Source organism: Platichthys flesus, chromosome 10, assembly GCF_949316205.1.
Source record: "Platichthys flesus chromosome 10, fPlaFle2.1, whole genome shotgun sequence".
Classification (NCBI taxonomy): Eukaryota; Metazoa; Chordata; class Actinopteri; order Pleuronectiformes; family Pleuronectidae; genus Platichthys; species Platichthys flesus.
This window is the reverse complement of record NC_084954.1, coordinates 1653193-1677065: the sequence shown is the minus strand read 5'-3', so window position 1 is coordinate 1677065 and position 23873 is coordinate 1653193. Positions and strand designations below refer to the sequence as shown.

Below are 23873 nucleotides of genomic sequence, written 5' to 3'. Positions count from 1 at the left end.
TAACCGTATGTGACCGTACACACATGCCGTAAGTGCTCTAACCAGCCACCGTCAGCCGGACAACGCTGCTGGCTTAACACACTTGTCACATTAATCATAGAGTCGTAGTTGTGATTTAGGTTTATTGTGATTTAGGGAATGAAACAGGAAGTTTGAGGTCCGGAAATGATGTTGTCCCGAAATGCTGGCGTTAGCGGACCAATCACAGCCAAGGGCTATCCGTGGGTCTCCGCCATGCTGACGTGTAGTTAGAAAAATCAGAGCTGCACGAAAAGATGACACTCATCTCAATTTGAAGTTGATCTGATGTCATGTGATGTAAATCACATTTTTCACGCTAGGATCTATTCCCACACAATTGGTTCAGTAAATGCGTCAGTGTTTGTTTCCCAATATAATCTGTAGTTTATCAATAAACGAAATCCCCACCCTCTGTGGATCTGAACACTGCAGCTGGAGAGACTCATGAGGACATCATGAAGATATTTTTGAGGACACACTGACCTCTTGTGTTGAGATCACATCAACACACCCAACCACAATAGAGAAGCCTCTTGTTGTCTCTCTCTGTTCTTTGACCTCTTGTTGTCTCTCTCTGTTCTTTGACCATGACAGGAAGACGTGAAGGAGAATTCTGTCTATGTTCAAGACCTTTAACTCAACGGTTTTGCCCGTGGAAACTTCAGCCTGCTGGTGGGAGGAGCTGGGGATTGAACCAACAACATCCTGGACAACTCAGTCCACTTTTACAGTAAAGTATCCACGAAGTTTCCAAAATATTAAGTCCTGAGAAATTATCCTTTTCAGTTTGATTTAACTGTCACTTCCTCAAAGGAAGCAACAACAAAAGGGACATTGTGCTTTTACTCTGAAGACAAACAGGAAGTGATTCTATGGATTATTGTTGCCGTGACAGAAATCAGAACCAATAACAATAATCTGGATTTTGAAGAAGTAACTTGTTAACGATGCTACGTAATGTATCTGTAAGAGTGGTACGTAAATAAACAAATAAACATGAACGTATGTTTTCAATGTGTTTTCCTGCTTCAGATGCCGGTCACACACACACACACACACACACTTAACCAAGTACACATTATTCATTACTTCATTAATATGAATTTGCAGAACAAGCAGCTTGATGAGAGAAAAGTCTAATGAGTTATTCTCCTGAAAATCTCGAAGCTTAAATAAAGTTTTCATTCACCTGCAGCGATATTAAAAAAGTTTATAAAAACCCACATGAAGCAGGTTTGAGTGTCACACAGATAATTAAAGAGCTGAAATGTGTTTTGATATGAAATCCAGTTGGAAGTTTGGGAGGACAGACATAGGCCCCCGAGCGAGCGAGCGAGCGAGCAAGAGAGAGAGAGAGAGTTGATCCAGCAGGTGGCGCTAACACTGCATACAAAGTCATACCCAATCGTCGTTTTCAGTTGCGTTGGCGTGATCTTTGATCAAATTGGACGAATTTGTTATAAAACACATAGCACACCATTCAATGTAATTCAACGGGTTTATTTATAGGTCTCGTGATTGTGCGACAAAATTTGTGGGAGGAGAAGCGCCGAAATAAACGAAAGAAATATGCTTCGCCCTGCAATGCATTGCCTAGGGGTGCAAGCCACTAGGCGGCACCAATAACAAGGCCCAGTGTCACAGAATGGAGAGGTGGAATGGAGAAGCTAAATGACTCAGCAGATTGAATAGCAAATTCAGAAAAAGGGAAAGTGATTCATTAATTCATTCAGCTACTCATTTCTCCTATTAAGATGCATTTTCAAATGGATTTTTTGATTTCTCTCCCCCCCCCTCCCTATTAGCACTGTGGGGCTGTGGAGTTAGACAGCTCATTGGCTTTCCGTTGACTCGGAGATCATAAAGAAGCATTTATGTTTTATGAAAAACACAACAGGAAGGCCGTCATTTTTTCATTAAGTGGCCATTTTGGCCATATTCCACATTTTTACTTTGAGTAACTTGTACTAGGGCTTAAATCAGATAATCTTCTACTTGAGATGAAAACAAAAATAATTAAAACATAAAAAATTACAATTTCTACAATATCTAGGACTGCAAAGCAGCACTGAACGGCCCGAGCATAAGCATTCTGTAGTGCGACATGGGTTTTGCGCACTGCGGCAAGGACAAACGCTTGGGGACATCACAGCTGTCTCTGAATCCTGCTGTTTGACATTTCAGGTCATTCCTGTCAACGAGAGCTCCTCCTTCACTGCTGCTCCGCTGTCCGTGGGTGTGAGTGTAATGCTGCGTTCCAGACGACTCGTATGTCAGATATTCTGATCTGAAATTGCCCAGTTCAGACTTCACATCAAACGTAACCAAACATGTCAGACAGTGAGAGACTGACTAATTTGTCTGATAATGAGACAATTCAACTGTAGCCAGTGCAGCCTCAAGTCGTACAGAAACAGAGAAGAGGAGGGTGAAGACACCATTATCTTTTTATTAGACTTTTATTCTTGGAGACACATTCAATACATAAAGGAGAACACACACTGTCACTGAATCTCACTAACCAAGAAACCATTATTAAAAAAAAAATGTAATCATATGAACTACTTGACCTGATCGCAAACACCCCCGCGGGCGCCGTCCAGGTGCGCTGTTTTACCGATAAGCGTCAATCATTGTTATTTACAGAACTGCCTTGTACAGCTAGGTACTAATGCAACATATCGTTAGAACGGTAAGATTCTTCAGATTCCACTGATGTTAACCATTTCAAGATCCGATCACCAAAGCCGGTACAATCAACGTCTCAGTCAGACCGGAAATGGAACAAAAGTCGCCGCGACTCACGTAAGAAGCTTCATATTAATCCACAAATCGATAACATTCCAACAAAAACGGTGTTGGTACATCGCCAAAGGTCCAGACGATCCATCCAGTAACAATGTCAGTCCAAAACACACTATTACATCAAAGAATAGCAACTGTCAGCTGTTGCATAATGTCAGCGCAGCCACCTCCTCCGTGTAAACTGGGACATACTCTCACTTATAACTCTGTGTGCAGCTCTCAAAATGGTAGATAGCCATGTCCTATTGGTTCAAGTGAGCTGTCAATCTAAACTTGACCCAATCGGAGCTGGCATGGGCTGTCCACAGCCTTCAATACCCAACGAGGCACCTAGTTGTTGTTGGAAAGAGCCTGCCATTCTTCTGATGTGTAAAGGCTTAGCCAATTCCAACCGATTGTTCTGATGACTGGCGTATTGTTTAGCCAATGAAATTTCCCAACAGTGTCCAGCTGGTCCCAGAGCACCGTACGTCACTGTTTCGTCCCCGTCGTGACTGCTACATGTTGCTAAAATATATGAAAGATGTTTATTTGTATACATTTTAAACTATATGACCGGTTTTGTCTCCGTTATATAAAAGTATAATTTTGAGTGTAAATTTAGCTTTTTTTAGCCTGGTTGGTTAACATGGTTACAAAGGGTCCTTTGGAGTCTCCCAATGGCCTTTGTGGAAAAGCCTAAACATGGCCTTAGGAAAAAAATCGGTCAAATATTCATTTTCTGTGGTACTTTTATCAAATTTGAACTTGGGCTAGTCAAGGCTTCATGATAGGGTCCCATTGTGTTTTCCAGCTCATAAGTCCCAGCTAGATTCATCTGCAGGCATCTGTTTATAAAAACCTTCTACTTCACTTTGTGCCAACTGCTATTACTAAATGCCAGTAGTACTCAGAGTGGTTCTGACTGTTAAGAGAGGGGGGGGGGGGGGGGTAAAGTTCAGAATGTTACCTTTCAAAAGAGACCAAGATTATGCATGTACTCCAAATGGTTCAAGAATAGCTTTCAATATAATTGGGGTATCCTTGAACAGAAGTTTTAGGCGAATTTAAGATATATAAACAAATCTTTAGTGTTATTCAATGAGTTGTATTTTCTAGGGACATAGAAACTGTTAATAGTCTATTAAAAACAGTGACCCAGGAATATGTATAAATAAGTATCTGCTGTAAAATAAAAATACAAACTTTTGTTACAAAAGGTTGAAACTGAACCACTTCTCTCCTTTAAGAATCCTCACGTCTCGTACAGTAGGACTGATTCTTAAATTTTTAACGGTTTTTCTCCTGTATGACTCCTCATATGTGTATTTAGATGGCCACTTTGGTTAAATCTTTTATCACACTCAGAGCAACTGAACGGTTTCTCTCCTGTATGAATCCTCATATGTCTATTGAGATTGCACCTTAGGTTGAATCTTTCACCACACTCGGAGCAACTAAACGGTTTCTCTCCTGTATGACTCCTCATATGTGCAATGAGATTGGCCCTTCTGTTAAATCTTTTATCACACTCAGAGCAACTAAACGGTTTCTCTCCTGTATGAATCCTCATATGATTACTTAGATGGCTGCTGTGACCAAATCTTTTATCACACTCAGAGCAACTAAACGGTTTCTCTCCTGTATGTGTCCTCATATGTGTATTTAGATCACCCATTCTGTTAAATTTTTTATCACACTCAGAGCAACTAAACTGTTTCTCTCCTGTATGAATCCTCAGATGTATATTTAGATGGCACCTATGGCTAAATCGTTTACCACACTCAGAGCAGCTAAACGGGTTCTCTCCTGTATGAATCCTCTTATGTATATTCAGATTGCCCCTTATGTTAAATCTTTCACCACACTCAGAGCAACTAAACGGTTTCTCTCCTGTGTGAATCCTCATGTGTGTTTTTAGATGGCACCTATGGCTAAATCGTTTATCACACTGAGAGCAACTAAACGGCTTCTCTCCTGTATGAATTCTCTTATGTCTTTTTAGATGGCCCCTTTGGTGAAACATTTTACCACACTCAGAGCAATTAAACGGTTTCTCTCCTGTATGAGTCCTCTTATGTCTCTTTAGATCACCCCTCTGGCTAAATCGTTTACCACACTCAGAGCAACTGAACGGTTTCTCTCCTGTATGACTCCTCTCATGTCTATTTAGATCACCCCTCTGGTGAAATCGTTTACCACAATCAGTGCAACTGAACGGTTTCTCTCCTGTATGAATCCTCATATGTAGATTTAGATGGCCCCTTTGGTTAAATCTTTTACCACACTCAGAGCAACAAAACGTTTTTTTTTCTGTTTTACAATCCATATCACTTAGAGGCTCCATCCAATCATCCTCACTGACTTCAGTCTCAGAAGAGTCTTCAGCCTTGTCCTCAGGACCTGGTTGTAAACGTCCATCAGGACCTGAGTTCCTGGCTGGTTCTGGTCCTCCACAGTCCGCTCTGTTCTCCTTCGTCTCACTTGGATGAAGCTTTGATGATTTAAGTTTCTCTTCTTCTTCACTCTTCACAGCGACAGGAGTCAAACTGAACTTGACATCAGCCTCCTCCAGTCCTTGAAGCTGCTGTCCATCCTGATTGGTCCACGGTTCCTCCTGCTCCTCTTTAATGTGGAAGGGCTTTGGATCCTCCTGGTCCACAAGGGGGCTCCACTGCTGCTGCTCAGGGGGAACCTCTTCTTTATTCACCATCAGTTTCTGGACGTCTGCAGGACACACTGAAACACAAATACACGTTTATCATTTCAGAGTTATCTGAAGTGAGTTGAAAAAAAATTGTGTTGTTTAATGTCGACTGTTGTGATTTTTGAATGATCGCATTCAAGAGGCAGAGATGTTGAGGTCGTTTACAGCTGGTGTTACGACGCAGCTCATAAAGGAAGCAGCATAAAACAAAGGGTTTCTAGTAGAAAAGTTTTTCAGTTCGAGGCTAAATAAACCAATAAGGTCACTAACAGAGGAGAACAGGGTGAGGGGATGTTAGTTAGTTGGTTAAGATGCTTTCAGAAAAGACCTGTGGGTAAAGCTCAGAGAAATGTGTCCAGACTTTCTGTTTCGGGCATGAGCAACACAGCAGCAGGTTTTCTGCACAGACTCGTTCACAACAGCATCAAATCCTCCTCATTATTCAGGTGAGAGGTGGAGCAGCCTGGTGCAGCAGACAGAGACAGGAACTAAATCTGAAACACAGGCAGCAGCACGAATCTCTGCCTGTCTGACCGACATCTCTCAGTGGATGTCTGCACACCATCTAAAGATCAACCTTGACAAGACTGAACTCCTTTTCCTTCCAGGGAAAGACTCTCCCATCCACGACCTGACTATTAACTTTGACAACTTCGTGTTAACCCAAACACTGATTGCTAGGAACCTAGGTGTGACACTCAATAGCCAACTCTTCCTTATTGCCAACATTACTGCAACAACACAGTCCTGTAGATTCATGCTGTACAACATCAGGAGAATACGCCCCCTTCTCACTCAGAAGGCGGTGCAGGTTCTGGTCCAGGCTCTGGTCATCTCACGCCTAGACTACTGTAACTCCCTCCTGGCAGGTCTACCTGCTACTGCCATCCGACCTTTTTTTGCACTCCGCTCCTCCGCTCCCTTCACTGGCTACCAGTGGCTGCTCGCATCCGGTTAAAAACACTAGTACTTGCGTACCATGCTGTGAACAGATCAGGTCCCGCCTACATCCAGGACATGGTCAAACGTTACACCCCAGCTCGTTCACTCCGCATCGGCTAATCGGCTCGTTGCTACCTCACTGCTAAAGACTCATCAAAATCACGACTGATTTCTGTCCTGGCTCCTAGATGGTAAAATGAGCTCCCCATAGACATCCGGACATCTAAGAGTTTACACCTCTTCCGCCGAAAACTAAAAACACACCTCTTCTGACTTTACCTTGTATAATAAAATAATAAAATACTTTTTTTGAAACTAACATTTTAGTAGCACTTACATGGCACTTACTTATAGTACTTTGTAGTTTTGCTTTATTTGAAGAAATTATACTTTCTTTATTCTTGTCGTCCTTGGTTTGTACCCTCGGAGTTGAATGCACTTATTGTAAGTCGCTTTGGATAAAAGCGTCAGCTAAATGAAATGTAATGTAATGTAATGTAAAGTGACGTATTAACTCCACAGCTCGAGCGGATGCTAGCTAACTTTAGCCTGTGAGCGGTTTCTTTCAAGCCAGTTGGAGTTTAACGTTCTCAACCACATGCCAAAACTGAAAGAAGCCACATCATCAGTTGATCACCTCCGCAGGTACTCTTCCATTTTAGGGGCAATGCATGGTGAGTTTTCAAGAGGATTTCAAGACTTCAAAACAGTTGAAAGTGAAGTGCACAAGATGTCTTCTCCCTTCACGTGCAGTGTGGAAATGCACCCAGTGAGGTTCAGCTCAAACTGATTGACCTGCAGTCTAATGCACTACTGGCAGAGCACTTAAAGTCAGTATCATTGCTGGAGTTTTCAGAATCAGAATCAGAATCCTTTTTATTGCCAAGTATGATTGCACATACAGGAAATTTCCTTGGTGTCGTTCATTGGTGAACTGAACATAAAACATTATAAAAACAGCAATATAAAAACATATACACATAAAACAATATACAAACAATATAAAAAACAATACACATAAAATATAAAAAACATATACACATAAAACAACAATATAGAAACAATATAAGAGCAACAATATAAAAACAACAATATGGAACAAAATGGAACAAAATGTATACAGTACCAGAGTTATGGGCACGTGCGGTGCTAAGAGATTGGTGATAGTGCCACTAATATATCAAGTATAAATTAGGTGCAGGGGGGGGGGGGGGGGGCAGAGTCAGTGTGATGCAGGGGGCTTGTTTGTGAGCCCCACTGCCATAGGGAAAAAACTGTTCAGATGGCGCAAGGTCTTAGTCCTGATGGCCCGGAACCTTTTTCCGGATGGAAGTCTGTGGAAAAGGTGGTGAGCGGGATGAGAAGGATCAGCAATGATCTTGCGTGCTCTCCTACTGGTCCTGGAGTGGAACAGGTCTAGGAGAGCCGGCAAGTCACAGATACAGATCCTCTCTCAATGATGATCACCTGTCAGCTGTCCTTCGCATATCCACCTCAGATATTCAACCTGACGTCAGTGCACTTGTTTTGAACAAGTGCACTGAAACAGACTAGATTTCTCTCACTGAACAAGGAAAAAAACAAAAAAAAACAGCAAATGTGGTGATTAGACTATATGCAAATAGGAATAGAACTTTGTGTAAAGTTAATTTAAAGCTGATCTTTGAAATACTGCAAAAAACTTGCATATTTTGTACATGTAACACGTGTGGACTATAAGGTTCGGTTGGAGCCCTTAGTGTGAATACCAAGACACATGCTGACACAAAGGTGCTTTTAAATATAAGTTGTATTAACACACATTAATTCACTACATACATGCATTCATTCAGTGATATGATTCATCTAATTACAGTCTGTTGGTCCAAAGAATGTTATTCCAAGGAGGGGGGGGGAGAAAAAAAAAAAAAAAAGGGTTACGGTGAGTGCTCTCCTACCACTCGCAGGGCAAGGAGGCTCGTAGGGAAAGGTGTTTCTGAAAAGTCCATCCAGGAATAGCTCGCCATCAATTGTCGGTAGCTTCACTCTTCGCACTTTGCACTTTGCACTGCTCAGCCCGCAAACAGCCATTGAAGGAAATAAAAAAATTAGTCCAAAAAAAACAAAAGTCAGGATTACATTTAAATCATACAAACCTTTGACCAAGGTTAACTGTTCATTATATACTAATTAACTTACAAAGAAAAAATATTCAATCAAAGTACAACACAAATGCAAGTAAATACAAACAAACATTACTAATCGATCACTGATTTGTGATGTTAGCATTAAGCTAACGGACACAAACAGAGTCAACACACACAGGCTAACTAGCATCACGCTATACTGCTCATACACAACACAGAGCACACAACTCACCTTTGCACTGCTCAGCCCGCAAAGAGGAAGTGCGCCTCTCGACCCGGATATTTATAGTGCCGAAACCGGAAGTAGTAGTTGCACTTTTTTTTGTAATTATTTTAAAGTCATGAGACCTGGGTTACATACACAACAGTTATTATAAAGGTTGATTAAAGTGTGATATGTTATTACTTTGCCTGACTCACTTTTTCATTGCCTAATCAATCAAATTTGATTTGTATAGCCGATATTCACAAATCAAAAATTTGTCTCATAGGGCTTTAACATGGTGTGACATCCTCTGTCCTTAACCCTCAGCAGGAGTAAGGAAAAATTACTAAAAATAATTTTAACAGGGTAAAAATACGTAGAAGGCTCAGGGTCATTGGTACACACTACATTAAACCAATTGAGTCTAGTATCGGAATAAATGCTACGCTCAGGTAGGGCTGCTAAATTATGGAGAAAATCATAATCACGATTATTTTGGACGATGTTGCAATCAGGATTATTCATCCGATTCTTTTTTGGATAACATGATACAATTATTCAGTATTTCTCTCCAAAAAAAACTTGGTAAATGAGAACTTTGAAATTTCCTGTTGTTATTAAATGTACCCATCTGCCCCCCCCACTACAAGTACACAAGCTGACAGACAGAGAGAGAAAGAGAGGGCTGGGGGATGGCTATGAGGACCATCATCATTTACCCCCGAACACCTGCATTGAACGGGTTACATACAACAACAAGCGGAGAATCGCGGGCTGACCAGCATGGAGAAATGCGGGTCCGGTGTGAACAGCCAGACGGCTGTGCGCTTTAGAATGTTGCTGCGCGGCCGCTACATTGTGTGGTGCTGCTCCTCTTCGGATTCAAAGAATCCGAAGTGTTCCCCTACAAGAGAAGTTTTTCTGCCCTTTTTGTCGATCAGACAGGGCTGCATACCCTCTGCCATTATCCAGTCGCGCTGTTTTGTAAATACCGCCGGTCACCACACACACAACTCGCCTCCTTCACTTTACAGCTGCTTGAGAGTGAGTGCCAGTCAGCACGGCGCTGACTGGCCGTTTAATGCTTTGGGAGAAGGACTGAATTGCACTTGCAATATCAGAAAATCATTTCATCTTGATTATATTAGTTTGGAGATCGTTTCAATTAAATTATAGCTATCTTAAGTATCGTCAACATGAATATTTAAATCACCAACAATAATAATTGTATCGGTCTTTGGGACTAGGTTTGATAAAAAATTCAGTATAAGCCCCCGGAGCACAAGTATGACTTTCTTTGTCTAACGGAGACGTGGCAGCAACCCAATGACTCTCTCAGCTGAATGAGTCTAATCCACCTGGGTTTGTTTACACTTCTCAACCCCGTCTCACCGGCAGAGGAGGTGGTCTTGCGATAATTCACCGCGAGACCTGGAAGGTTTCGCCCGTCACTGTGAATCTGTCGCTCTACAATTAAATGGACCCACTCCAACTGTCTTAGTCAACAGTTACCGTCCACCTAAACCTAATAAGGATTTCATTGATGAATTCACCACATTTCTCACCCACATCTGCTCACTCTCATCCAATATAATTGTTCTGGGTGATCTCAATATTCACATGGACAACATTAATAATGCTTTCACTAAGGAGTTCACTTCTTGCCTGGACAGTTTTGGCCTCCAACAATATATTGATTTCCCTACCCACTCTAAAGGTCATATTTTGGACTTGGTCTGTTGCTCAGGTGTCACTCCTTTCAACTGTTCTGCTGTCGATCTCCCCATCTCTGATCACATGCTTGTTTCATTTAAATTGACTTTAACACTATCCAAAACCAAACAGTCACAAGTTATGTCCTTCCGTAAAATAAAAAACATTAATTTAGCTGATTTCAGAAAAGGCATCGACAATTTCCCCACCATCAGTTACCCATGCACCCCGGATCATCTGGTTTTGCTCTACAATAATGGTCTCCGAACCGACACTAAAAAAACCTGGTTCAGACCCCAACAACTTCAATAACCTTCGTCCCATCTCCAAACTGCCATTTCTCTCAAAAATCCTGGAAAAGGAAGTGGCATCACAGGTCCATGCTCATCTCTCCAACAATAACCTCTACGAACAGTTACAATCCGGTTTTCGCCCCCGCCACAGCACAGAAACAGCCCTCCTCAAAATCACAAATGACCTCCTGATGGCAGCTGACTCCGGACTATTATCCATCCTCATCCTTCTCAACCTTAGCACGGCTTTTGACACCATATCCCACTACACCCTCATTGACAGACTCGCATCAATTGGCATAACTGACACACCCCTAGACTGGTTCCTCTCATATCTCTATGGCCGTACTCAGTTCATCCAGTTAAAATCATTCACATCCCACCCATCCCCCCTCTCCTCTGGTGTTCCCCAGGGCTCTGTCCTTGGGCCTATCCTATTCATCATCTACCTCCTCCCACTTGGACTGATCCTCCATAAATTCAACATTAATTAGGGCCCGAGCACCGAATGGTGAGAGGCCCTATTGAAATTGAAAGGATTCTTATTAGGGCCCGAGAACCTCCGGTGGGAGGCCCTATTGAAATTGACTGGATTATTATTATAAGGGCCCGAGCACCGAAATCTGTGGGAGGCCCTATTGAAATTGAAATGATTATTATTAGGGCCCGAGCACCGAAATCGGTGGGAGGCCCTATTGAAATTGAAATGATTATTATTAGGGCCCGAGCACCTCTGGTGAGAGGCCCTATTGAAATTGAAAGGATTATTCTGAGAATTTTTAAACATGCTCAAAAAGTTGTAAAAGTTTGCATTAAATTAGAAAGTGGTGTAAATTTACGTATTCTGGAGTATTTGGAAATGGGTGTGGCAAAATGGCTGAACAGCGCCACCTACGGAAAGCCCCTCATTTAGCATTCACTGATCCTCACGAAAATGAGGATAGTTGTGTATCATGACAAGATGCACAAAAAAGCCTCAATGACCATTATGAAAAAACTAACAGTAAGCCTGCCATATTGGATTAAGTGGCCATTTTGGTCATATTCCATATTTTTACTTTGATGTACTTCTCGTAGAGTTTTCACCATATCAACTTAAAATTTAGACGAGTGCCATTACAACAAAATGGAGATCAAAAGTTATTGAAAGATAAACTTTTCGTCACACTGTCTGACCGTGGCGTGGCGTCAAAGTTTGATGAAACGCCATCAAAACACGAGCTCTCTATCTCAGACATATTTGGTCCAATCGACTCCAAACTACACATGTACGACAGTAGTCGCGACCTGAAGACATCTACAAGATATTGTGACTTAAAATCACAGCGCCTCCTGGTGGCAGCAGGAAATGTCTTGTTTTTGGTACATTTTACACTTGGATGTATTTCTCCTCATCCACTTTGTGAAACCATGTCAAACTGTGTCAAAGGGGTCTCAAGACATTGATAATGTAGGCTTACGATTACTGTGACTTTTCATCATGCGGATTATTAATGGGGTGTCATCAAAGTTCAACTCGTCATGACACACGAAATTGCTGTAACTTCTGTGTTCATGGGTCCAGCTCCCTCAAACTACATGTGTGTATCAACAGCCCACCCTGAAGCTATACAGATAGTTTTAAGGAATAGGCGTGTCAAAATAACTGACTAGCGCCCCCTAAAGGGCAGCCCCGGCACTACGATTGGTCTACATCTACAAAAATCGATAGTGACATGTGTCTTTTCATGACAAAGAAATAAGTCTCTTGGAAAGATATGCTAAACCACACAGGAAGCCCGCCATTTTGGATTTGGTAGCCATTTTGGCCATATTCCATACTTTTACATTGATGTACTTGTTGTAGAGCTTTCATCAGATCAACATGAAATTTAGTTGAGTGTCATCACAACAAGATGGAGATGAAAAGTTATTAAAAGATCGATTTCTTGTCTCACGGTGTGAACATGGCGTGACGTCAAAGTTTGATTACACGCCATTAAAACATGAGCTTCTGTATCTTGGACATATTTGGTCCAATCCAGTCCAAACCAGACATGTAAGACAAGAGTCGCGACCTGATGACATCTACAAAGACACCATGATTTAAAACGATAGCACCACCTGCTGGCTACAGAAAGTGAGGCGTTTATCCTTGCTTCAGTGCTCAAACGCATGTAACACGGAGACAAGCGCTTGGTCATCGAACGCTCTCTCTTCACCGACGGCAACAGACTTGAAATCGCCTGTGCTCGGGCCCGTTAGTGCTACAACGTAGCCCTAGTTATTATTATTATTATTATTATTAATATTATTTTTCTCTTGGCCTAATGAATTGGCTTTTTGAGTGCTTTAACATACTCAAAAAGTTTTAAAAGTTTGCAGTAAGTTAGAAAGTCGTGAAAATTTAAGTATTCTGCGGTATTTGGAAGTGGGCGGGCCAAAATGGCTAAACAGCGCCACCAACGGAGCTTCCCCTCATTGGGAGCCCCTCATTTAGCATTCACTGATCCTCACGAAAATGAAGACAGTTGTGTAACATGACCAGATGCACAAAAAAGCCTCAAGGAGCATTATGAAAAACTCAACAGGAAGCCCGCCATTTTTGATTTGTGGCCATTTTGGCCATATTCCATGTTTTTTTTACTTTGATATACTTCTCGTACAGCTTTCATCAGATCAACTAAAAATTTAGACGAGTGTCATCACAACAAAATGGAGATCTAAAGTTATTGAAGGATTTAGTTTTTGCAAAACCGTCTGATCGTGGTGTGGCGTTAAAGTTTGATGAAACGCCATGAAAACACAAGCTTCCATATTTCAGACATATTTTGTCCAATTGAGTCCAAACTAGACACATACGACAAGAGTCGCGACCAGAAGACATCGGTGCAGAAATTGTGACTTACAATCACAGCGCCCCCTGGTGGCAACAGGAAATGTGTTTTTTTTGTAAGTGTTATATTTATTTGTACTACTCGGAGAGCTTTCATCAGATCAACTTAAAAATTAGATGAGACTCTACAAAACAAGTTGAAGATCTTAAGTTATCAAAATTTAAACTTTTCATCAATCCGTGTGACCGTGGTGAGGCTTAAAAGCTTCATGTGCAAAATGAAAAGACTTGTTTTCATTTCAACCATGTCTGTGTTTCATGGTGTTATACTGACCTCCAGTGGCTTTATATTGCCGGCACACCTACTTGTACCGCAATATTAAGTCATTAGAGGGCAGTATAGGATCATGGTTTGACCAAGGCACAAATTGTGTCACCTAAGGCAGGGGTAGGCATCCTTTACTATTTCCTCCACTCTTCCCCCAATTTAAAGCTCTCTGGGGCCGCACAACATATTTGATAACACAGGTTATAAAGTTATATATATATATATATATAAAAACTATAGTTTGTTGCATTTATTAAATAATAGAACGGCAATAAAGACAACTGTTGACATTTAACTGCTATTTTTACCGGTTACAAAATAGGAAAACACCAAACTCTGACCATGGCCTGGAGTCAAAGTCTGATCACACGCCATCAAAACACGAGCGTCTGTATCTTGGACATATTTGGTCCAATCAACTCCAAACTAGACATGTAAGACAAGAGTCGCGACCTGATGACATCTACAAAGACACCATGACTTAAAATCCTAGCGCCACCTGCTGGCTACAGGAAGTGGAGCCTTTATTGTTGCTGCAGAGCTTAAAACGCACGCAAGGCAGAGACATGAGCTTGGTCATCGATCGTTCTCTCTTACCCGACCGCAACAGACTTGAAATTGCCTGTGCTCGGGCCCGCCAGTGCTACAACGTAGCCCTAGTTATTAGGGCCCGAGCACCGAAATCGGTGGGAGGCCCTATTGAAATTGAAATGATTATTATTATTATTATTATTATTTTTCTCTTCCGTAAATGAATTGGCTTTTTGAGGGCTTTAATGTGCTCAAAAAGTTGTAGGAGTTTGCAGTAAATTCAAAGGCGGCAAAAATTTACGTATTCTGGAGCATTTTGATAAAAAAGTGGCAAAATAGCTCAAGAGCGCCACCTACGGAAAAGCCCCTCATTTAGCATTCACAGATCCTCAAAAAAACCAAATACTATTGTGTATCATGACTAGATGCACAAAAAAGTCCATCAGTGCATTATGAAAAACGCAACAGGCAGCCCGCCAGTTTGACTTTAGTGGCCATTTTGGTCATATTCCATATTTTTTCTTTGATGTACTTGTCGTACAGCTTTCATCAGATCAGCTGAAAATGTAAATGACTGTCATCATAACAATTTGGAGATTGAAAGTTATCAAAAAAATCAACTTTTCGTAATACCGTGTGCCTGTGGCGTGGCGGCAAAGTGTGATGAAAACACCAAAACACGAGCTTCTGTATCTCAGACATATTTATGTACAATCGAGTCCAAACTAGACAAATACGACAAGAGTCGCCACCAGAAGACATTGGTGCAGAAATTGTGACTTACAATCACAGCGCCCCCTGGTGGCAACAGGAAATGTCTTGTTTTTGGTACGTTTTATATTTTATTGTACTTCGGAGAGCTTTCATCAGATCAACTAAAAATTTAGATGAGTGCCATCACAACAAGATGGAGATAAAAAGTTATAAAAGAAACAACTTTCTGACACACCATCTGACCGTGGCATTAAAGTGTGACGAAACGCCATCAAAACACAAGCTTTTATGTCTCTGACATATTTGGTCCCATCGGCTCCAAACTAGACATGTTAGACAAGAGTTGCGATCTGAAGACATCTGTGCAGAAATTGTGACTTACAATCACTGCGCCCCCTGGTAACAACAGGAAATTTCTTCTTTTTGGTATGTGTTACAGTTTGATTCAGTTGTCGTAGGGCCTTCATCAAATCAACGTAAAATATAGATACGCGTCTTCAAAACAAGATGAAGATCTAAAGTTGTCAAAATTGTAACTTTCCGTCCTACTGTGTGACCGTGGTGTGGCTTAAAAGCTTGATGTGCAAAATGAAAAGACTTGTTTTCCTTTCAACCATGTCTGTGTTTCATGGTCTTATACTGACCTCCAGTGGCTTTATATTACCGGCACACCTACTTGTACCGCAATATTAAGTCAATAGAGGGCTGTATATGATTATCGTTTGACCAAGGCACAAATTGTGTCACCTAAGGCAGGGGTAGGCAACCTTTACTATTGAAAGAGCCATTTCCTCCACTCTTCCCCCAATTTAAAGCTGTCTGGTGCCGCACAACATATTTGATAACACAGGTTATAAAGTTATATATATATATATATATATATAGTCATACAATATATATAAAAACTATAGTTTGTTGCATTTATTAAATAATAGAACGACAATAAAGACAACTGTTGACATTTAACTGCTATTTTTACCTGTTACAAAATAGGAAAACACCAAACTCTGACCATGGCGTGGAGTCAAAGTCTGATCACACGCCATCAAAACACGAGCGTCTGTATCTTGGACATATTTGGTCCAATCAACTCCAAACTAGACATGTAAGACAAGAGTCGCGACCTGATGACATCTACAAAGACACCATGACTTAAAATCCTAGCGCCACCTGCTGGCTACAGGAAGTGAAGCATTTATTGTTGCTGCAGAGCTTAAAACGCACGCAAGGCAGAGACATGCGCTTGGTCATCGGTCGTTCTCTCTTCCCCGACCGCAACAGACTTGAAATTGCCTGTGCTCGGGCCCGTTAGTGCTACAACGTAGTCCTAGTTATTATTTCCCTTTGGGGGGCTTTTTCAGGGTCTAGACATGCTCAAAAAGGTGTGAAACTTTGCAGGAAATTCAAGGTCTGCGGATATTTTACTATACTGGAGAAATTTGAATTGGGCGTGGCAAAATGGCTCAACAGCGCCCCCTGGAACCAGCCCCTAGGTTTCCCCTTCTTTGATCTTCACCAAAATCGGGACATAGGTGTATCGTGACCAGTCATGAAAAAAAGTCTCAAGGAGCATTGTGAAAAAAACAACAGGAAGTCCGCCATTTTGAATTTAGTGGCCATTTTAGCCATATTCCACATTTTTTGTTTTATGTACTTGTCGTAGAGCTTTGATCTGATCAACTTCAAATTCAGATGAGTGTCATCACAACAAGATTGAGAAAAAAACTGATTAAGGGATTTTTTTTTCGTCACACCGTGTGACCGTGGTGTGGCGTCAAAGTTTGATTAAACGCCATCAAAACACGAGCATCTGTACCGCGGACATACATGGTCCAATCGAGTCCAAACTAGACATGTAAGACAAGAGTCCCGGCCTGATGACATCTACACAGAAATCATGACTTGAAATCACAGCGCCCTCTGGTGGCAACAGGAAATGTCTTTTTTTTTGCATGTCTTACACTTGGATGTATTTCTCCTCATCCATTGACCTCAGCCATGTCAAACTTTATCAAATGGGTCTCAAGACATTGATAATGAAGGCATAAGATAACTGTAACTTTTCGTCAAACGCCATATTAATGGCGTGGCATCAAAGTTCATCAACTCGCCGTGAAACACGAAATTGCTGTAACTTCAGTGTTAATGGTTCTATCGCACTCAAATTACATGTGTTTAGCAAAATCCCCCACCTGAAGATATTCAAATGGTGTTATGAATGGGCGTGGCAAAACAACTGACTAGCGCCCCCTAACGGGCAGCCCCGGCACTAAGATTGGCCGACATGTACAAAAATCGTTTTGGGCATGTGTCTTTTCATAACAAACAAATAAGTCTCTTGGATAGATATGCTAGACCAAACAGGAAGCCCGCCATTTTGAATTTAGTGGCCATTTTAGCCATATTCCACATTTTTTATTTGATTTACTTGTCGTAGAGCTTTCATCAGATCAACTTAAAATTCAGATGAGTGTCATCACAACAAGATTGAGATAAAAAATGATTAAGGGATTTATTTTTCGTCACACCGTGTGACCGTGGCGTGGCGTCAAAGTTTGATTAAATGCCATCAAAACACGAGCATCTGTATCTCGAACATTCATGGTCCAATCGAGTCCAAACTAGACATGTAAGACAAGAGTCCCGGCCTGATGACATCTACACAGAAATTATGACTTGAAATCACAGCGCCCCCTGGTGGCTACAGGAAGTGACATGTTTTATATTTTGATGAACTGCTCCTAGCTGCTTTACAATATACATCAAGGTCAGAATTGTGACTTTTCCTCAAACCATGTAAACATTGATTTTTGGCGAAGGATCATCCTTCGCCAGACGAGACGATGTTTTCATAAGTCCACTGTGCATTGTCCTATCACTACCAAACTTCTGTCACCTGATAAGAGTACAAGCCTGAACAGCTCTATGCGTCAATATTTCCTCAGTGTCATAGCGCCACCTATTGATTATCCATGAAACAGGAAGTACTTTGTTATTCCACTCTGCATTATCCAACAGGCTCCAAAATACTGACCTCTGATCACAATCGTGACCTGAACAGCTCCATATCTAAATATTAGGGTTAGGGTCATAGCGCCACCTACTGATCAGTGTGAAATTACATTGATGTAAAATTTTCTAATTTACACAAAATTGCTCACGCTACATCAGAGCGCCTACTTGAACAGATCAGGTCTGTGTGTAATAATAGTGATGGCGCCACCTACTGGCAACAGGAAATAAACTTTGCTTTTCAACTATCATTCGATTTACATGTAATTTTCACAGTGTGACGTGCAATTGATAGCGTGGACCGTAATGAGCAATTAGCAGGCAAGGAACGGCGTCGCTTGACGGACGAAGATAGTGAAGCGTTCATCTTTCCGCAGAATGCAAAACGCGGAGACGTGCGCTTGGTCATCGATCGCTCTCTCCACCGACCGCTACAGGCTTCAACGTGCGGGTGCTCGGGCCCCCAAGTGCTACAACGTAGCCCTAGTTTTGGTATTACTATTGTACTCTTTTTATGTTGAAAAAAGCAGAAGTAGCAGATAAACCTAATGTTAATTCAAACTTAAGAAATGTTGGTTGCACTTTATTTTTGATACTGTATTATTTTTATGTTGAAAACAACAGCAGAAGTAGCAGGTGGTTGCACTTTATTGTGTAATGTTTACATTGAAAATGGTTGCACTTGATTCAAATAAAAGGATAATAAATTTGCCATTAATTGTTGTTTGCTTGTTTATAATATCCATAATTAATTCAAACCTGATTTCCTTACAAGAAACAACACGGATCTCGGAAACTTTGCCTGCACTGTCCAGTAAAGTTACTGAATCGATTTCAGGTCACTGAATCGAACTAAATTAACCAAGATCGTCCTTGAATCGAATCGGCAACCATGAATCGTGTTTCGAATCGAAGCTTCCGTTAGAAAGCTGAAGCTGAAGATGAAGAGGAATTTCACCCATCAGCACAACAACGACCCAAAGCATAAATCCAAATCAACACAAGCATGGCTTCACCAGAAGAAGGTTCATGTTTTAAAATGACCCAGCCAGACCCCAGCCCTGAATCCACTTGAACGTCTGTGGTGATCTGAAGAGGGCTGTGCACAGGAGATGCCCTCGTAATCTGACAGATTTGGAGCCTTTTTGCAAATAAGAGTGGGCAAATATTGCCAGGTCAAGATGTGCCGTGCTATTAGACTCCTACCCCAAAAGACTGAGTGCTCTAATAAAATCTAACAGTTGCTTTAAAAAAGTGTTAGGTTAAGGGTGTGCACACTTATGCAACCAGATTATTGTAAGTTTTTTATTTTTCCTCCTAAAAGATTTCAGTTTGTTTTTCAACTGAATTGTGCACGTTAGAGTTCCCATTAAAGGTGGATAGAGTGTTTACAACACAAAAACCTTGACATTGAACAGGGGTGTGTAGACTTTTTATATCCACTGTATGTCTTTGCTAACAGAATGTAACCAATGTTTACCATCTCCAGTAGGCCGCCCCTATCAACGACTTTGGGCCCCAAAAACCACCAGAATGCAGCGCACAACATGGGTACAACACCAGATGAATTCCAATTCCCTGATATTTGAGCCACCAACGTGTGTGGGAGCGTTCGCAGCAAAATCTCACTTCAAGGTTTTTGAAAAGTTGGCAGCTCTGTTAATGGAAGCACTGTGGCCCCTCCGGACCTGGGCTCCCGGCTGCACGTGACAGGTCGAGGTACTGCTAGCTGAAGCTAAGCTACGTGCTAAGCTATGTGGCTCCGCGGCGGCTAGCGGGGGCTAAGCTAACTACAGCTAACGGAGGTTCTATGTCGCTGAGCCTCTCGGCTCCATCGCTACCAACACACTGCATTTATTACATGTAGCACTACTGTTAATGGAGGCGGAGGGGTCAGTGAACATGAGACACTCGGAGCAAGAGAGAGAGAGAAGACGTCGCTGCTGTCTCCGCCTGTTGGACTACGAGGCTGAGCTCACACAGAACACAGAGTCACGGAGCACCAGAGAGTAGGGGCTGGTCGGTGTGGCTGTTTAACTACAGACCGGTGATTGTAGCCGTAGTGATGCAGAGAAACAGCTGTTAGCAGAGGAGCTAGTTCACAGAGCGACCACGACCATCGACTGGTAAACAGGAAGTGACAATGTGAAGCAGCACGCTTAATGTAATGAAGTAATCATAACATTTACTCTGACCAGTAGAAGCTTATCAAATGAATATGAGTAGAATTGAGTTCAGCCTGTTGGTGCGGCCCTCCACAACTGTCCATGTTCTCATGTGGCCCCTTGGGAACATGAATCCCCCCCGCTCCCGGGACTGACCTGCTCTGTGCAGCCGGACTACGGGCTGCATCGCGGCCTCGAGCAGCCTCCTCTGGCGGCAGACCTCCCGCTGGGACCGCTCTGTCCGCTCCACTCGCTCCTCGGACTCTAACAAGGTTTCCTCCAGCCCCGCGAGGATCTGCTCCCCCGCAGCCGTGAGCCGCTCGGTGAGCATAATGTGTCCTCCCGTATCGAGATGTCGAAGCGTGTGACGTTCCCAGCCTGGCTAGCCGGCCGAACCACGTGACTGATTCAGGAAAAGGTTCGCGGGTTTTGTGTGCGATTCAAAATAAAAGGGGCCGAGAAAGTCGATGGATTCCCCCTCACACTACTTGTCTTGGAAATTTATTTTGCGTTTGCTTTCAATATATTCCAGAGTATTTCAGTTTGATTTAACTGTCAATTCCTCAAAGGAAGCAACATTGAAGGGACATTATGCTTTTACTCTGAAGACGAACAGGAAGTGATTCTATGGATCTTGTTGCGGTGACAGATATCAGAACCAATAACAATAATCACATGATATTTTCTTGATTTTGAAGAAGTAACTTATTAACGATGCTCAGTAATGTAACTGTAAGAATGTGACGTAATTAAACAAATAAACATTAAGGTATGTTTTCAACGTGTTTTCCTGCTTCAGGTGCCGGTTGCGCACACACACACACACTCTTAACCAAAATACACACATTATTCATTATATCTTTAATATGAATTTGCAGAAACAGCAGCTTGATGAGAGAAAAGTCTAATGAGTTTTTCTCCTGGAATTTTGAAAGCTTATGTAACCCACATGGAGGATAGGTGCACACTGGACCAGTATAACCCAGATTCGTAGGGAGGAGTAATTAACATATATTAGACACCACAATGAGCAACCAGAACACAGAGTTAAGTTTAAATGAAAACAATTGTATTAACACACAAAATATTTACAACATTGCTGGCATTCAGTTTAGTAAAATGTATTTGTCTTTTGAAATGGGTGCACCCAGAAAATAAAAGTAATCTAAAAAAAATAGGATGTTCTGCTAGATTCAACTGTCCTTTGAGGTCCTCTCCCACAGTCCTACCACACTGACAGCAAGGTAGATGAATGCTGGAAGCGCTCCTCAATCCAAGGGTATCCAGAAAACCCAGCGGGGAAAAGAAAAGAATAAACGGTGCTCTAAGCTGCTCTCCAGGTCCTCTCAGTAGTTGATACACTTCTTATGGGCTCAAACATACTCTCACTTCTCTTTGTTCAGTATTATATGGAGTACCAGTAGCAGTAATATCGCTCCGTAATTCCAACTTCTCCACTTCTCATCAGGCTCCGTCTGTCTCCACACTCGACTGCACCTCGCTGACTCGAGTGAGGAGGCGGGACTTAGAACGTTTTACACCAATAACATGCAGTTATTTCACCTTGAACCAATAGGCTCACTTGTTGTCAATTTTTTTGACAGGTAGAACACTTCCTGAGCAAAAAGGAAATGACTTAATAATAATAAATTAAATACAGAAGAAATAAAACAGAATTGTTAATTAAATAAAAGGAATTCTCAGTAAGGAGGAAATATAAATAATACTATAAATAAGTGTTTTGGTAACAACTGGTTTTCCCAGAGGGTAACAGCTCCATCACCAAAAGAGGGCACCAGAGGATGTTCTTCCTGCGGCAGCTGAAGAAATTCAACCTGCCAAAGTCAATGATGGTGCACTTCTACACCTGCATCATCGAGTCCATCCTCACCTCCTCCATCACCATCTGGTTCGCTGCTGCCACCGCTAACGACAAAAGGAGGCTGCAGCGTATCATCCGTTCTGCTGAGAAGGTAATCGGCTGCAATCTGCCATCTCTTCAGGACCTGTTTGCCTCGAGGACCCTGAGGCGTGCAGGCAAGATTGTGGCTGATCCTTCCCACCCGGGTCACAAACTCTTTGAGGTTCTTCCCTCGGGCAGGAGGCTGCGGTCCATCAGGACCAAAACCGCCCGCCACAAGACCAGCTTCTTCCCGGCTGCCGTTGGCCTCATCAACAAGGCCCGGGACCCCCACCTGACTCAGACTTTTATTCCACCCCCACACCTCAACGATGTGTTAAATTAATAAATTAACACATTATCTCATTTTATATTATACTGTATTACATTGCATATTGCAATCGGACACCGTTTACTGTTTTGCATTTTGCATTTCACTTTTTTTCACTAACCCTAACCCTAACCCTTTTATCTTTCATACATTTTTATTCAGAAATGTTTATGTCAAAATAAATGCTACTTTGTATAAATATTGGAAAAAAGTGAGAAAATAAGAAGTAAACAGTGAGTAAATATATACTGGTCTTCTATTTTTATTGCTTTTCCTATGTATGTTGTATTTATTGCGTTTTATGTTTCTATGTTCATTGTAAGCACCAATAACCAGAGCAAATTCCTTGTAGGTGTAAACCTACTTGGCAATAAAATACTTCTGATTCTGATTCACTGAGTTAAAAGTTCCAAGACAGTAGAGTAATATTCCATTACAAGTAAGAGTACTAAGAGAGGCGGTGGACTAGTGGCAGAATCTACTGACTGTGGGCTGAAAAGGTCTCTGGTTCGACTCCATGGAGAAACAACAAAAAGACGAACCTGGATTGATCTGTCCAAAAGTCCAGGAGGATTCTCCCTACCCTTTCTAGTGCCCCTGAGCAAGGCACCTTACTCCCCCAACATCTGCTCCCTGAGTGCCGTACATGGTCGCTCACTGCTCTGTGTGTCCTGCACCAGATGGGTCAAAAGCAGAGGTTACATTTCTCTACATTTGCATGAGTATGTCTGTGCATGTGTTTGGGACAAATAAATGTATCTTAATCTTAATGTTGAGACAGTGAAGTAGAAAGACTCAATAATTAAATTAAACAAGCTCCGACAATAAAGTAGAAATGAACGACAATTTCTAGGACTGCAAAGCAGCACTAACGGCCCGAGCACATTTTTCAATCTAGCATGCGTTTTGCGCACTGCGGCAAAGATAAACGCTTCCCTTCCTGCTTCCGTCATGTGAAATATTGACACATGGAGCTGTTCAGGCTTGGACTCTGATCATTGGACAGAAGTTTGGTGGTGATAGGTCAATGCACAGTGGAGTGGAGTTGTTCGTTTACGGCTCAGCATCAAAGGATTCATGGTCCGTGTATGTCCGAGTTATAGAACATCGTGTTAAGATGGCGTGCAATCAAACTTTGATGCCAGGCCATGGTCACACTGTGCAACGAAAAATCGATCTTTGAGTTAGTTTGTATCTACTTCCTGTTGAGATATCACTTATCTCAATTTGGAGTTAATCCATTTCCCACACAAAAGGTAGAGTAAAGGCATCAGTGCTTGTTTCCC

At 41.9% G+C, this 23873-nt stretch overlaps 1 protein-coding gene across 1 annotated transcript; it reads right to left on the bottom strand.

The window, feature by feature from the left end:
* Positions 1-2467: 2467 nt before the first annotated feature.
* On the bottom strand, positions 2468-20739 carry LOC133961782 (gastrula zinc finger protein XlCGF57.1-like). Its single transcript, XM_062397136.1, has 2 exons — positions 20513-20739; positions 2468-5544 (listed from the first exon to the last, which is right to left on the bottom strand). Exons 1-2 carry the CDS (start codon positions 20685-20687, stop codon positions 4088-4090), a joined length of 1632 nt encoding a protein of 543 aa, XP_062253120.1. The 5' UTR covers positions 20688-20739; the 3' UTR covers positions 2468-4087.
* Positions 20740-23873: the final 3134 nt, after the last annotated feature.

What these genes read in the sequence shown, in the direction of transcription:
- LOC133961782 (XM_062397136.1), bottom strand. Translation starts at nt 20,687, where the DNA reads ATGCTCACCGAGCGGCTCACGGCTGCGGGGGAGCAGATCCTCGCGGGG. An exon ending in AGTCCGGCTGCACAGAGCAG is followed by an intron (nt 5,545 to 20,512) that starts GTCAGTCCCGGG and finishes TTTGTGTTTCAG; the next exon opens with TGTGTCCTGCAGACGTCCAG.